Source organism: Ostrinia furnacalis, unplaced genomic scaffold (assembly GCF_004193835.3).
Source record: "Ostrinia furnacalis isolate ACB-3 unplaced genomic scaffold, ASM419383v2 OfSCF1850, whole genome shotgun sequence".
Taxonomy (NCBI): Eukaryota; Metazoa; Arthropoda; class Insecta; order Lepidoptera; family Crambidae; genus Ostrinia; species Ostrinia furnacalis.
Genome location: NW_021132089.1, coordinates 77,992 through 92,871, shown reverse-complemented (window position 1 = coordinate 92,871; position 14,880 = coordinate 77,992). Strand labels below are relative to the sequence as shown.

Below are 14,880 nucleotides of genomic sequence, written 5' to 3'. Positions count from 1 at the left end.
AGGGCGAATATGTGTGTTGTTTGCTTTTTTATGTGTACCTCGGAAGGGTTCGCGAGGGAGAGGTGTTGTCCGCTTCCGATGAGTGTGCACTACACAGTGGTGGTCGCAGGTACCTGGAGGTGCAGTCGAGCGGGCGGCGCGACGAGGTGCGGTTGCACTACGTGGCGGCGGGAGCGAGTGCGGCGCGCGTGGAGACGTTCCCGTTCCGGCTGGCGGACGGCGCGTGGCACCGCCTGGCGCTGGCCGTGTCGGGCGCGCAGGCCACGCTGCTGGTGGACTGCCACCCGCTGTACCGCCGCCTCATCCCGCCGCCCGACCGCAACTTCACGCAGCCGCAGCTGGCGCTCTGGGTCGGACAGAGGAACAGCAAGCATTCCCTATTTAAGGTACGAAACCATCAAACAACATTGCAATCTAATTAATAACCATTTTGTTTGTTAAACTTACCCAAAACTAGCACTGTCTGAATGGGCGGTGACTACCTGATACAGGTATACTTTTACTTACTAGGTATGTCACCACAATTTTTGTAAAAGTTGGTTTGTTAACGAATAAAACAATTTTGATTTTGATTTTGATTTGATTTTGATATTTAAATAATAATATGTCAAAAAAGTGTTGTAAAAATGTTCAAAAGGGATGAAACACGACAGTTGTTTTGATTCTTCTTTTCATGTTCTATTCCAGGGTACACTACAGGACGTGAGACTGGTGAGCGGTCCTCACGGATACTTAACACAATGCCCGGGACTGGATTCCGAGTGTCCCACCTGTGGGCAGTTCGCGTTGCTACAAGCAACTGTTCAGGAGCTCACATCGCATATCCATGACCTTTCACTTAAGGTAAATAAAAACCCAACACTTCGGAGAGTTTTCCATCACGGAATCGACAATAAACCAACACCTTTTTACCAACGAGAAGGCTTAGTTTAATTTTTGTTTTAGTTGATGGGAACAGAAGCGAGACTGGCGCGATTGGAACAATGTGACTGTCAGAAGTCATGTTATTCCAATGGGACAGTCCACGCCGACGGTGCTACATGGCAAAAGGATTGTAATCGATGCTCCTGCGTGGTAAGACTCAATAATACCCGGCCGTTAACCATGCCCTTGATATAACAAACATTAACAATAACATATTTTTATATGAAAAAATAAACACTTTCAGCACGGCGAGATAACGTGCAGGCCAGTTGAGTGTGATCGAGCAGAATGTAAAAACCCAGTACTACATCCAGGAGAATGCTGCCCTACTTGTTTAAGTAAGTACAATTACATGTAACTATGTATAACTACTATAACTTTGTGATATTCCTATGTACCTATTAGATACCTAGTAGTGTAGTATTACATTGCAATTAATTAAATAAAACGCAACATAATATCTTATCTCTACCTCTTACATACCTACCTATCTTTTTAAAAGTTAAATCAATAAAGTAGCTAAAATTAGAGGCATTACCACAGATGAATGGCATTAATTTGGCCATTAAAAAAACTTTTTCTATGTTGTTACCTATTAAAAAGCTGGCCGGTTACACATAATATGTTTTTATTCGAATCGATTGCCTTTTGTTTTTACGCCGTGTTATTTTGTTTGTTTTTATTGTAAAGCGTTGTTTTGATGATTTTTTAAACTGATTCAGTTATAATTATGTAAGTAATTATTTATTACAGTGATTTAGTACATAATGTGTGCGTGATAAGAAAGTCAAGTAAAAAATTTCGACTGTCGCAGTTCGTTAATAAAAATAGTTCGGATATATTTATACTAGCTTTCCGCCCGCGGCTTCGCCCGCGTGGAATTTTGTCTGTCACAGAAAAACTTTATCGCGCGCGTCCCTGTTTCAAAAACCGGGATAAAAACTATCCTATGTTCTTTCCCGGGACTCAAACTATCTCTATGCCAAATTTCATCAAAATCGGTTGCGAGGTTTAAGCGGGAAAGCGTAACAGACAGACAGACAGACAGACAGACAGACAGAGTTACTTTCGCATTTATAATATTAACCAAACGTCATTTTTATTTTTTTTCTGCCATAATTCTTTCTGTCTGTCGCTAACTTTAAAGACACCCATGTCGCAAAAAAAACTTTTCCCCATAACTTTCAGTGTTGCCAGACTTTTTTGATAAAAATGGTGAAATGTCATTCGAGTCCCCAAATGTCACCAGACTGCATACCAAGTTTTTGGAATTTCTGGAAATTTCCATTTTCTACTATCCGGGGCCGTGGTGGAAAATTTTCTACCAAAATGGTAGTTTTTTCCTATTCATGGCAACACTCGAATAACAGACCAACAATCGCCCGGAACATTGTACCCCACTCCGGTGTCGCCATCTATTCGAAATTTGGTGTCAAAGTTTGGGAATTTTTTGATCGCAACAAAATGGCCGACGGCTCAGCCGCCATCTTGTTTTTTGATAATCTGTAAATGTGGCCTTGAAGCAGACTATATACGTCACAAAAACTCAAAAAAGTTTAAAAAAAAAATGACGCATCTCGGAGTGACACCTCCCTAAAAACACCCCGAAATCACATTTTCAAACCAAGATGGCGGCGCGGCCATTTTGATTTTTCATTTTTTTCTCACATTTTTTAACACAACTTGGCATCCCCTACAAACTCCCAAAAAAGAAAAAATTCAGGACGAAAACCAAAAAAGTTGTTGTGTCAAAAAATGCCGCCATTTTGTTTTTTGGTTCAAAAAATCTAAAAAACCTGGGTGTCAAAAAATCTAGTAAAAAATAAACACCAACAATTTTACCCCCCTCCCCTCAAAATACCCCAAAAATACCCCTGATCAGTCAGTGAGTGAGTCAGTGGTAATCGAGCTTTATATAATATAGATAGACTAGCGGCCGCCCGCGACTCCGTACGCGTGGATCCCGTTTTACCCTCTTAGGGGTGGAGTTTCGTAGAATTTCTTCTTAGTGAGCACCTATGTTCTAAAAGGAACCCCCATTGATAATTTGAGACTCCTAGCACTTGTAGTTTCTGAGATTTTGTGAAGAGTGAGTGAGTCAATCAGTGACCTTTCGCTTTTATAAATATAGATGCCTTAATCTGGACCATTTTCCGCGCCGAACCCCATTTTTACTTTTTTTCTATCCTCACCCAGTCCCGAGAAGCAACGCCTTAAAAACACCCATGTCCCAAAATTTTGAGTTTCCGTAACTTCCAGTGTTGCCAGGTCATCGAGCTAAAAATGGTCAAATGTCATTAGTTTGACCTATTTGCAGGAGGCGTCACCCAAATTTTTGACCGGAAGTCGTTATTTCCATTTTTTACATTTTTTGACCAAATCTTCCAAAGTATGGCAACACTGGAAATTTTTGTTTTCCCAAACAATACTCCTTGACAAACTACGTAATCGCCCCATACAACTCGACTTTCCCAAATGTTGCCAACTGCCCGAAAAATGCATTTGAAAAATCGAAAATCTGAAACTTTTTACAAAATGGCCGCCAACTCAGCCGCCATCTTTATTTTCTGACATTTCGGATTTTTCCCATAATCTGGGTCGTATAACCGACTAAACCTCATTTTTGGATTTTCTCTGCCAGAACTCCTTCTATCCGTCCTTAACTTTGAAGACACCCATGTCGAAAAAAATAATTTTCCCCCTAGCTCCCAGTGTTGCCAGGTGATCGAGATGAAAATGGTCAAATGTCATTTGCACGACCCCTTTGCAGGAGGCGTCGTCCAAATTTTTGACCGGAAGTCGTTATTTCTACTTTCGACATTTTTGGACCAAATCTCCTAAGGTATGGCAACACTGGAGAAATTTCTTCACCCAAGCAAAAATTCTCGACAGGACACACAACCGCCTCATACAACTCGACTTTCCAAAATGTTGCCATGTACTCGAAAAATGAATTCCAAAAATTCGAAATTTTCAACTTTTTACAAAATGGTCGCCCACGCCGCCGCCATCTTGATTTTTTGACATTTCGGATTTTTCCCATAATCTGGGTCGTATATCCGACCAAACGTCATTTTTATTTTTTTTCTGCCACGACTCCTTCTGTCCCTCACTAACTTTAAAGTCAGACATGTCGCAAAAAAAACTTCTCCCCATAACTTTCAGTGTTGCCAGACTTTTTTGATAAAAATTGTGAAATGTCATTCGGGTCCCCAAATGTCACCAGACTGCATACCAAGTTTTTGGAATTTCTGGAAATTTCCATTTTCTACTATCCGGGGCCGTGGTGGAAAATTTTCTTCCAAAATGGTAGTTTTTTCCGATTCATGGCAACACTCGAATAACAGACCAACAATCGCCCGGAACATTGTACCCCACTCCGGTGTCGCCATCTGCCGGAAAATTGCTACCAAAGTTTGGGAATTTCATGATCGCAACAAAATGGCCGACGGCTCAGCCGCCATCTTGTTTTTTGATAATCTGTGAATGAGGCTCTAAAGCAGACTATACAACGCCTAAATACTTAAAAGAATTTTTCAAAAACAATTGCGCATCTCGGAGTGACACCTCCCTAAAAACACCTCGAAATCGCATTTTCAATCCAAGATGGCGGCGCGGCCATTTTGTTTTTTTAATTTTTTCTCAATTTTTTTAACACATCTTGGCAACCAAAATAAACTCTCAAAAAAGAAAAAATTCAGGACGAAAAACAAAAAAGTTGTTGTCTCAAAAAATGCCGCCATATTGTTTTTTGGTTCAAAAAATCCAGTAAAGCTGGCAGTCAAAAAATCTAGTTAAAAACAAACACTAACAATTTTACCCCTCTCCCCTCTAAATACCCCAAAAATACCCCTGATCAGTGAGTGAGTGAGTCAGTGGTAATCGAGCTTTATATAATATAGATATTATATTATATATATATAGTTGGGATGGGAAAATATTTTTTTTTTATATTTCCAGGGCATTGTCTGCTGAAAGGGACTTTGTATGAGCATGGCGACAGATTCGCGCCGAAAGAGTGCGCGGAGTGCGTGTGCCACGACGGGAACATGCAATGCACGCGCGTGGACCCCGAGATCGCGTGCCCGCCGCTGCCCTGCGACCCGCCTGATCAGTTCACCGTGCCTGGAGAATGCTGCAAGTTTTGTCCAGGTCAGGTTTATTTGTTAAAATAATAATGTCCAAATAAGCAGTAGGTACAATGCCCTTAAGCATGTAGAAGTTAGAAACACAACATGGATTTGTCAAAAAGCTGAGATGAAATCTTGAAACATTTAATTTACAGTCCAGGACCATTTTTCTGGTTTCCTTAATGGCAAGATGTGGGTCATATTGTGCTGCTCTTGCTTCTATGAGAGAAAATGTCTCCAATGCCTAATACTTAAAAGGGCAGCCATCCTCACTTACAATAATGCGAGAAGAGGTTTGGGGATTTGATTGAGGCTTCATGTTTGTCTTACAGCTATTACAATCTTAAAGCTCGGTGGAGTCTCGGTGAAGGAGGCCTGCACTGAGGTTTTACTCTTTATACTCCATTATGTAGCTTTAAGGTTGATTTTTAAAGTATTATCTAACATGAAGAACTTAATTATGTCCTACAGGCGTGGACTACTGCAGCATGGGGCACTCGTGCGACGAGAACGCGACGTGCATGAACCTCAACACCAAATACACGTGCACGTGCAACCAGGGCTTCCAGGGCGACGGCCTCACTTGTGAAGGTACTTTATTAATTTTTACAATGGTTTTTGATGATTAAAGTTGTGTACCTAAATATAATAAATTTATAATAAAAATACATTGTTGTGTAATGTTAACGGCTGACACAGCTCATGCATAAAAATGTTTTTTTTTACCAAAACGGTTAAGGCTTGCATCTCATCTGATGAAAAGTGATGATTAGTTGGGCGAAAATGCTGCCTGAAATTTTCAACCACTGAGTGACTGGGTATTTTACCTCCGGCTGCCGAAACACAACAATGCTGATAACATGCATACACAAATAGCTTTTCGCGCTAGTGTCTACGCGCAAATGTCTTTCGCGCTAGTGTCTTTCGCGTAAAGCTTCAAACACACCAACGCGGCAACGCGTGCAGACTGCTATCGCTAGCGCGATCATAGGCCAATGACAGGTCGCGCGGGCTGTCATGGGTCGCGCCGTGATTTCGCCGGCGAGCGATCAGCACGCGTTGGTGTGGTTGAAGCATAAGTGTCCCGAAACGGATGGAATTAGAACCAGCCCCATCACCAACCGAACCCAGCAGATTTCGTTTTCTCGTGGCTTACTTTGAGTTTGTCATGTCACCTGTTCAAAAATCAAAATCAAAATCATTAATTCAGTTTAGACCACAAGTGGCACTTATGTAGGTACGTCAAAATGTAAATAATAAAGAAAGAAAAGGTAGCCCTTATGGGGCACTTTACATGTCTCCTTATCTTTTGGGCCCTACCAGCGCTTCGAGACAAACATATGGCAAGTGCTGAGAAGAAACGCCGGAACAAACTCAGTCACCACTTATTGCGTTCATTCCAGACGTGGACGAGTGCCAAGAGGCGGGCGGGTTGCGCGGCCACCACTGCCACTCCAACACGCGCTGCGTCAACGTGGTCGGCAGCTACGTCTGCCAGTGCCTGCCCGGCTACGCCAGGAAGGACAAGTTCAACTGTGTGGAGGTAATGTTACGTTACAAGCCTGAAACAATGGAGTCGTTGCATGCGCGTATAAGGGTCATTCCACCGGCCAAGAAAATCACGTGTCCGGGGCCAAAAAGTACCCGAATATCATAATATTTTATTAACAAATATTTTTATCTAATAGTATAACTTTGGTTCTTGTTGTTAAACCACATAGATAGTTAATAATAGTTAATTAAGTAATTAAAAAAAAATCGTAAGTCGTCAAAAAATGATTACCACGACGTGTCCGCGCTCCCGATTTCAGAACAAATTTGCTCGTATAAATTAATCCGTTATTATTACCGCTTTCAATGCTTATGTAATCGATTACTGATTAAATAAACATTGATAAATTAAATACGATATAACTATATCACTAAAAGGTTTTGTAAAATAACTATTTGAAGTTGTGTCCGGGCGTTAACCGTGATTACCCCGACACGTTGCTAATGTGCGCCTACGTCCCTAGCTACGCAATTTAGAAACGAGCTCTATCCTCCCCCGTGAACCTTTAGTTGTGGCCTGCGTGCCGAGGTGATCGGTAATGCAACTCGTCGCAGGATTTCGGAGTTATCGAGATAAGAATATGATTACCCCGACCTTGGTTCAGTGCACGATTGATTTACTCTATCCTGTTTTTTTAGGTTTCTTTACATGGAAAGTTCTTGAGAATGTACAGGAATAATGGTCCATGTAACCGCATTTTTGTGTATTAAAACATATGGGATTCAACTTACAGATTGGGCAGGGCTCAGGATAAACCTTAATTTTTTGACTACCCCGACCTTGATTACCCCGACTTTTGTCACCGAGTAATCAATAATACTGTAATTTTACTAATGAATGATTAACTAAATAACGTTTAATAAGCAAAATTACCCTTTACTAAAATGAAATCCTATCTCCTATTAATACATAATATTATCCCTCAAAATTGGCAAGACCCCTGGACTCGACCTTATCACCGCTGAAATGCTGTAAGCCGATGTAAACTCCGCCGTTACCATCCTGATACCTGTCTTCGAAAACATCTGGATGGAAGAGGAAGTCCCAGACGACTGGCATAAGGGGCTTCTAATTATTGTGCCGAAAAAAGGGTAAAGCAAGGGTATCAGTACCGGAAGACCCAAGAGATGCGATCTGGAGTGAGGAATTGCACACCGTTGGTGCAGAGGATGTCCAACGAGTCCACAATTTCACTTACCTCGGGAGCATCGTTTCAGAGCCTCGAGGTACCGACGAGGACATCACTTCGCGCATTGCCAAGGCCAGAGCTACCTTCGCACAACTTCGAGCCGTATGGCAGTCACGGAAATTGACCCAAGCAAGATCAAAATATTCGGGTCCAACGTCAAACCAGTTCTGCTCTATGGGCGTGAAACGTGGAAGGTCACTAAGGTTATCTCGCACCAGCTGCAGATCTTCTTCAGCCACTGTCTTCGCCGAATTCTCCAAAATCTTCAAACGACGAACTTTTGGAACGCTGCCACGAAATACCGATCGTTCAGCAGAATAAACGCTGCAAGTGGAACTGGATCGGCCACACTCTCCGAAGGGACCCCGATCACATTCCCAAGCAGGCTCTAGATTGGAACCGCCAGGGAAAATGCAAACGTGGTCGCGCCAAAAAAACAGCGGCGCACTGTTAAGACTTGGAGCGAGATCAAACGCGAAGCTCAAGACCGGATGCGATGGAGGACTGTTGTGGACGCCTTCTGTCCCATATAGGAGACATAGGACATTGAGTCACTAATATTATAATATGTATAATGTATATGTATGTTTTTTACTCTTTTACGCAACAACTACTTAACAGATTTTGTTGAAACTTTACAATATTATTGTCGTTTATACATCAAAATAACAAATGGCTAGTTATAATAACATTTACTTTACAATATCTTAACACGTTGAGTGCGAAACCAGGTCTATAGACCTTGTGTACGTTTCGCTTACCGTGCGGCTAAGAAAATTATAGTCTTCCTTGTCGTGCGAAAGGCATAACTTCAATTGGGTCCGGTGTAGGAAAGTGATGAATATATATCTATGATGTATTCTTAAAATAGAATCCAATGATGTACCTACCTTAATACCAGGTTTTTAGACCTGGTACCGCACGGAAGTAATAAAATGTCTTCACAATGCGAAACCAGGTCGAAGCACCTTGTACCCTGCGCACCTGGTACCGCACCCCACGCTAGCTTCGTGCAGCCAGTGTTGCCTCGCATTCGTAAGAAACGCACATGTCGACATGGCGTCAAGAGAAACAAACAAAATCAAAACTGAAAATTGATTATTATTTAATTTGCTACACGATTTATTGCTAATTTAAATAGTTTTTCGTGACAAATATTTGAAGTTGTAACTAAATGTTATTAAATAATATGTTTTCGTTAAATATAGCTTATTTAAGTATTTATGCACGTATGTCTTATTTTTAAAATATTTAGACTAAATTATTAAAACATCTTTGTTTGTTACTTTTTTAAATTTTTATTAAAACTTAATTAAAACTATCGATATTTGTATTTCACATCCCTAGAATACCCACCAGCCTTCCCTACTTCAGTGCGACACAGGGTGCATAAGCCTTGTATTTTGAATATAGCTATAATTTTTATACTAAACAAGTTATTCACGAACGCCTTCAGGTGTATGTCAATAAATGCTATTATTATTAATATCCTTAGAAAAAAACACAATATCTATTAACATGAAGCCAAAAATAAAATTAATATATCTTAAATATTACAAGGTCTTTAAGCCTTGTGCCGCCGCAATGTAAGTTTTAATACCAGGTTTACCGACCTTGTACCGAAGGAATGGAAAGTATTAGAAAGTTACTGCCGCAGCAAAGGTGTTAAAAAAACCTTAGAAAATAAAATATTTTGTTTTATTTTTGATTACTCTGACTCCCAACTTTGATTACCCCGACCATGAAAATTTTGATGTCGCATAACTTTTTATTCCTGCTTGCTACAGATGCTATAAAAAATATGCTCGTAATAATGTCTATTTTGAAATGTTTTACCTAAACTTACTCTAAATTCAAAAATAAAAAAGGTCGGGGTAATCAACAAAATAATCCAGATCCGGAGAATGACCGATAATAACACCCCAGAATGGTCTGGAGGTCCCCCTGAGGATTTTGGGCTACCGATTCAAATATTATGACAGTTGATAGTGTGTACTCCCTCGTCCCCCCTCCTCCCTTACATGTAGATATGCCAATGAGTCGATGATGAACTATTTTGTAGTCAATTAACTTACTTCTATTAGCTTTAGTACTTTACTAAGGGCTGATTTTTCAATCGTCGGATAGATTTAACTGAAGAATACCTAAGTTTGACACATTGACAGTTTCAGTATGGGAAATATGTCGAAATGACAAGTGTATTCTTCAGTTAAAAGATTCTGGAATGGAGGCCATGTACCAGCAAGCGCAACGTGGAACGTCCACCCACAAAGTGCATAGATAGATAATCTCATGAAAGCTCCAGGAAGACGCTGGATACAGGAAGGACATACAGGAGGAACCGGTCAATCTGGAAATCGTTCTGGAGGTCTATGTTCAGCAGTGGACGTCATGTGGCTGAAACGTTTATGAAAATCATATTATTTTACGGTTAATTGAGATTTCAGGACTAGAAGGTTGAGTGACCTCATCTCTTGCCTTTACTTAATGGACTGTCTTATGGCTGAAAACGATTAAGAAAATCATATTTTACGGTTAATCAACGTTTCAGGACTAGAAGGTTGAGTGACCTTCTCGTGTCTGGGCATAAAAGGCTTTGCCCAAATGACTCGAGTGCTAACCTCTGTGCAGGTGGACGAGTGCGCGGTGGAGTCGCACGGCTGCCACGCGGCGGCCGAGTGCACCAACACGCCCGGCTCCTACACCTGCCGCTGCCGGGAGGGCTACACCGGCGATGGCTACAACTGTGCCCGTAAGTTGCTAAGGGGTTAGAGAATAAATTATAGGTAGTACCCATATTACTTAATATGGGCTCCACATCAAAATTAGATTAGTTACATAATCTTACCTTTTTGAGGTCTCTGTGTAACCTGAGTGGGCATTAAGTATTGTGAAAAAACGAGAAGATGAATAGGAACTGAGAGAAACTCAATCAACAATTAGGTCAACAAAGTAAGCTGTTAAATTGATCGTTTTTCAGGGTTGCGGTTGCCAACTCACAGCAAAAATGGCAGCAAAATCTTGCAATATTTTTTAAACAACCTTTACATACCCTCGTTTTCAAGATAGTTACATTTGCAAGAACAAATTAGCTCTCGTGCTAAGTTTAATCCAGCCCCAAACCCGCAGCGATCTGCACGGGCGGCTGCTTAAACGGCGGCGTATGCGCGCCGCGGCGCCGGAATCGTGCGCGTGCCCGCGCGACCCGCCGCCGCGCCCTGCGTTCAAAAAATCTTGCAATATTTTTAAGACAAACTTTACGTACCGTTGTTTTCAAGATAGTATACATTTGTAAGAACAACCCACCACCATTCATGGCCATGCCAACCTTCCGGTTATAACTGGCCGAATCGCGGGAGATGCGCGCGGAACTGCGTCTGCCGTGGCAGGTTGCACTCTGCCGCGCGCAATGCTTTTGTAAGAACAAATGGTTTTCGTGCTTAGTTTAATCCAGCCCCAAACCCGTAGCGATCTGCACGGGCGGCTGCTTAAACGGCGGCGTGTGCGCGGCGCCGGAATCGTGCGCGTGCCCGCGCGGCTTCGGCGGCGCGCGCTGCGAGCGGGACCTCGACGAGTGCGCGCCGCCCGCGCACCCCGCCGCCGCGCCCTGCGTGCAAAAAATCTTGCAATATTTTTGAGACAACCTTTACGTACCGTTGTTTTCAAGATAGTATACATTTGTAAGAACAACCCACCACCATCCATGGCCATGCCAACCTTCCGGTTATAACTGGCCGAATCGCGGGAGATGCGCGCGGAATTGCGTCTGCCGTGGCAGGTTGCACTCTGCCGTGCGCAATGCTTTTGTAAGAACAAATGGCTTTCGTGCTTAGTTTAATCCAGCCCCAAACCCGCAGCGATCTGCACGGGCGGCTGCTTAAACGGCGGCGTGTGCGCGGCGCCGGAATCGTGCGCGTGCCCGCGCGGCTTCGGCGGCGCGCGCTGCGAGCGGGACCTCGACGAGTGCGCGCCGCCCGCGCACCCCGCCGCCGCGCCCTGCGTGCCGCGCGCCGCCTGCGTCAACACGCCCGGCAGCTACTACTGCGTGTGCCGCGACGGCTACCGGCGCGACCCGCACCTAGACCACTGCGAAGGTAAGACGCGACCTGACGAGTGCGATGGTGGGTAGACGCAACCTGACGAGTGCGAAGGTGGGTAGACGCGACCTGACGAGTGCGAAGGTGGGTAGACGCGACCTGACGAGTGCGAAGGTAGGTAGACGCGACCTGACGAGTGCGCGCCGCCTTAGTCAACACGCCCGGCAGCTACTACTGCGTGTGCCGCGACGGCTACCGGCGCGACCCGCACCTGGACCACTGCGAAGGTAGGCGACCCACAAACTGCATAGGTTATCTCTTAAAAGCTGTAGGAAGGCGCTAGATGTAGGCTGCTGCCAACCGGTCAATCTGGAAGTCATTCTAGAGGAGGTCGATGACCCGCACCTGGACCACTGCGAAGGTGGGTAGAGACACCCACAAAGTGCATAGGTTATCTCTTATAAGCTGTAGGAAGGCGCTGGATGTAGGCTGCTGCCAACCGGCCAATCTGGAAATCATTCTAGAGGAGGTCTATGACCTGCACCTGGACCACTGCGAAGGTAAGACGCGACCTGACGAGTGCGCGCCGCCTGCGTCAACACGCCCGGCAGCTACTACTGCGTGTGCCGCGACGGCTACCGGCGGGACCCGCACCTGGACCACTGCGAAGGTAAGACGCGACCTGACGAGGTGAGTCAGGAGAATTGCTTCTTCCGAGTCACAGCACCACGGTACGCCATTTGGTTTCATATTGGCACACATGAGAGTACCCAGCTTCTGCCCTAGGGGGGGAGGGGGGCAGCTATCCTTCCATGTCCTCCTGGGTATGCCCATGTTGGCACGGCTATTATGCTGGCACTCACTGATTTCCGGGTGAAGAGTACGCTTCACTTCAATGTATCCCACTTCTTTTTGCTGGTCCAGGAGTAGATACCCTTCATACTGGTATAAGCGTACAGTATAGTAGGAACATTGGAGGAAACTGTAATTAAAAATAATGACATTTGAATAGTTATTGCTACGTGCCATCACTACACCTTTGATTAACATTAGAATGTATCTTTATAATTTGCAGATGTTGACGAATGCGCGGAGGGATTTCACACGTGCCATCCAAGCGCACGCTGCGTCAATACGGATGGCGGTTTCAGATGTGAATGTGAAACGCAACCTTGTGAACTAAGTAAGTATGAAAATGACACACAAGTAAGAATCATTTCAAGTCTGTGGTTATTCAAAACAATCGAAATCTAGCCACGGACTTTATGTACAGTCAGTCTCAAATAGTTCGTGACACCCAAAGTAACCATAAAGTTTGCTACACGTCTTTTTTTAAAAAATGTGTCTGTAGAAGAATCCAGAATCACTTCTTCAAAAAATAGGTAGTTACGCCTGAGCCAACTTTTATGGCTATAAAACTGTTAAGTTGGGATTAATCGCCATCCATCTGTTAAAGAGGACACGTGAGATCATTATTTGGTTTTAAAACCATAAAAATTGGTCTAATTGATCCCAGAGGTGAGCCCAAAGTGAGGTCTTTTTTCAAGTCACATTTATTTTATATCGCGTTTATGTTAATCGTTTATTAAGAAATCAAATGTGTTTTTCTTTAAGGATATTTATTGGGCTTTCAAATAACACCAATATTGTTGGAGCACCATGATTGTGTCAGGAGAAACGAGTTTTCTTGTAAAACGTAGGTGGGCCGATTTTTTTGATGACCAGTAGGTATATTTGACACTACGTTTGTTTGAGTTTGAATCAATTTCCGAGCTTCGTTCCCCAACCCAAGGCTCAATGTCCCGTGCACGTTGCAGGCTGCGCGTGGCAAGGGCAGGTGATGGCGGACGGCGCGCGCTGGGCCGAGGCGGGCGGTTGCCGCGCGTGCGCGTGCGAAGCCGGCGTGGCGGCGTGCGCGCGCGCGCCTTGCGCTTGTGACGCGGCTGATAACCTCACCGCGACGGTAAGTACCTCTACTTTTATTTTTATCCACAACGAAGCTCTTGTTATGCAGACAGGAAACGAATTTTTCCTCGAAGCCTCGATAGCTTGAAGCCACTCCTTACCCCTAGGTCAAACTAGCTAGCAAACTCGTGATCCTAGGCATAGCTGGGCATTAACTCGTTAATCCGTTAATCGTTAATTAACGAAGTTAACATTTCTATTAACGGATTAACTTTTAAGTTAACTTTAAAAAATGTTAACGGACTCGTTAACTTCCGTTAAATTATCCTAAGTCCGTTACTCGTTAATCCAGTACCTATTATTTACCAAAAAGATATAGCAGGCACGTAGAAAAACGCGTTCTGACAAGTACGTTCGGGCTTCCAGAACTTCCAGAACCCAAAACAACAGTTTTTGTAACCAGATCACTAACGACACTTGTTTGTATGTGTGGGACAACTCTTGCAACTGCATTTAAGACCAGTTTTCCTGAACCGATTGAGCTGAAATTTGGTATACTTATGTAAGTAGGTACGATGACAATGCAATGTTATGGTACCATTGAGCTGGTCTGATGATGGAGTCATGAGGTGGCCATAGGAACTCCTAAATGACACGGCGGCATCGCATCGAATTTGGGTTCGTTGGATTTGTCATTTCGAGCACTTTGGTACTAGATGATGTCCAGGGTCCTGATGATGGAGTCAGGAGGTGGCCATAGGAATTCCTAAACAAAAAGGTGGAAACTTATCGAGTTTGGGTTTGCTGGATTTGTCTTTTCGAGCACTTTGGTGCTAAATTGTATTGTAATTGAACCAAAGCTCTGAGATTGAGATACTACTAAAAAGTGTTTTAAACTTTTTTAAAAACAACCTTTTATTCTGAAATGCAGTTGTACTAAAACGAAAAAATAATTGTACCTACTTATGCAAGGTATAATATCGAAAGCTTGTATCGCGCATGGAATTTATTCCTCTTTTATGTTTGCGCTACAAGCTTTCGAAATTATTTGAACCTTGCATACAATTATATATTTCGTTATAATTATCATGTGTTAACGGATTAACGATTAACGTTAACTTGCGTTAAATCTTGCGAAATGTA

At 43.3% G+C, this 14,880-nt stretch overlaps 1 protein-coding gene across 1 annotated transcript in view; it reads left to right on the top strand.

The window, feature by feature from the left end:
- The window catches only part of LOC114353888 (protein kinase C-binding protein NELL2), a 57,206-nt gene that overhangs the window by 36,888 nt on the left and 5,438 nt on the right, over positions 1 to 14,880 (top strand). The window contains exons 4-14 of the mRNA XM_028306029.1: positions 110 to 386; positions 688 to 843; positions 946 to 1,074; positions 1,169 to 1,262; positions 4,885 to 5,076; positions 5,526 to 5,645; positions 6,458 to 6,597; positions 10,427 to 10,547; positions 11,653 to 11,889; positions 12,908 to 13,015; positions 13,650 to 13,795. Coding sequence (XP_028161830.1) covers positions 110 to 386; positions 688 to 843; positions 946 to 1,074; positions 1,169 to 1,262; positions 4,885 to 5,076; positions 5,526 to 5,645; positions 6,458 to 6,597; positions 10,427 to 10,547; positions 11,653 to 11,889; positions 12,908 to 13,015; positions 13,650 to 13,795 — 1,720 coding nt within the window. The remainder of the gene's footprint in view (positions 1 to 109; positions 387 to 687; positions 844 to 945; positions 1,075 to 1,168; positions 1,263 to 4,884; positions 5,077 to 5,525; positions 5,646 to 6,457; positions 6,598 to 10,426; positions 10,548 to 11,652; positions 11,890 to 12,907; positions 13,016 to 13,649; positions 13,796 to 14,880) is intronic.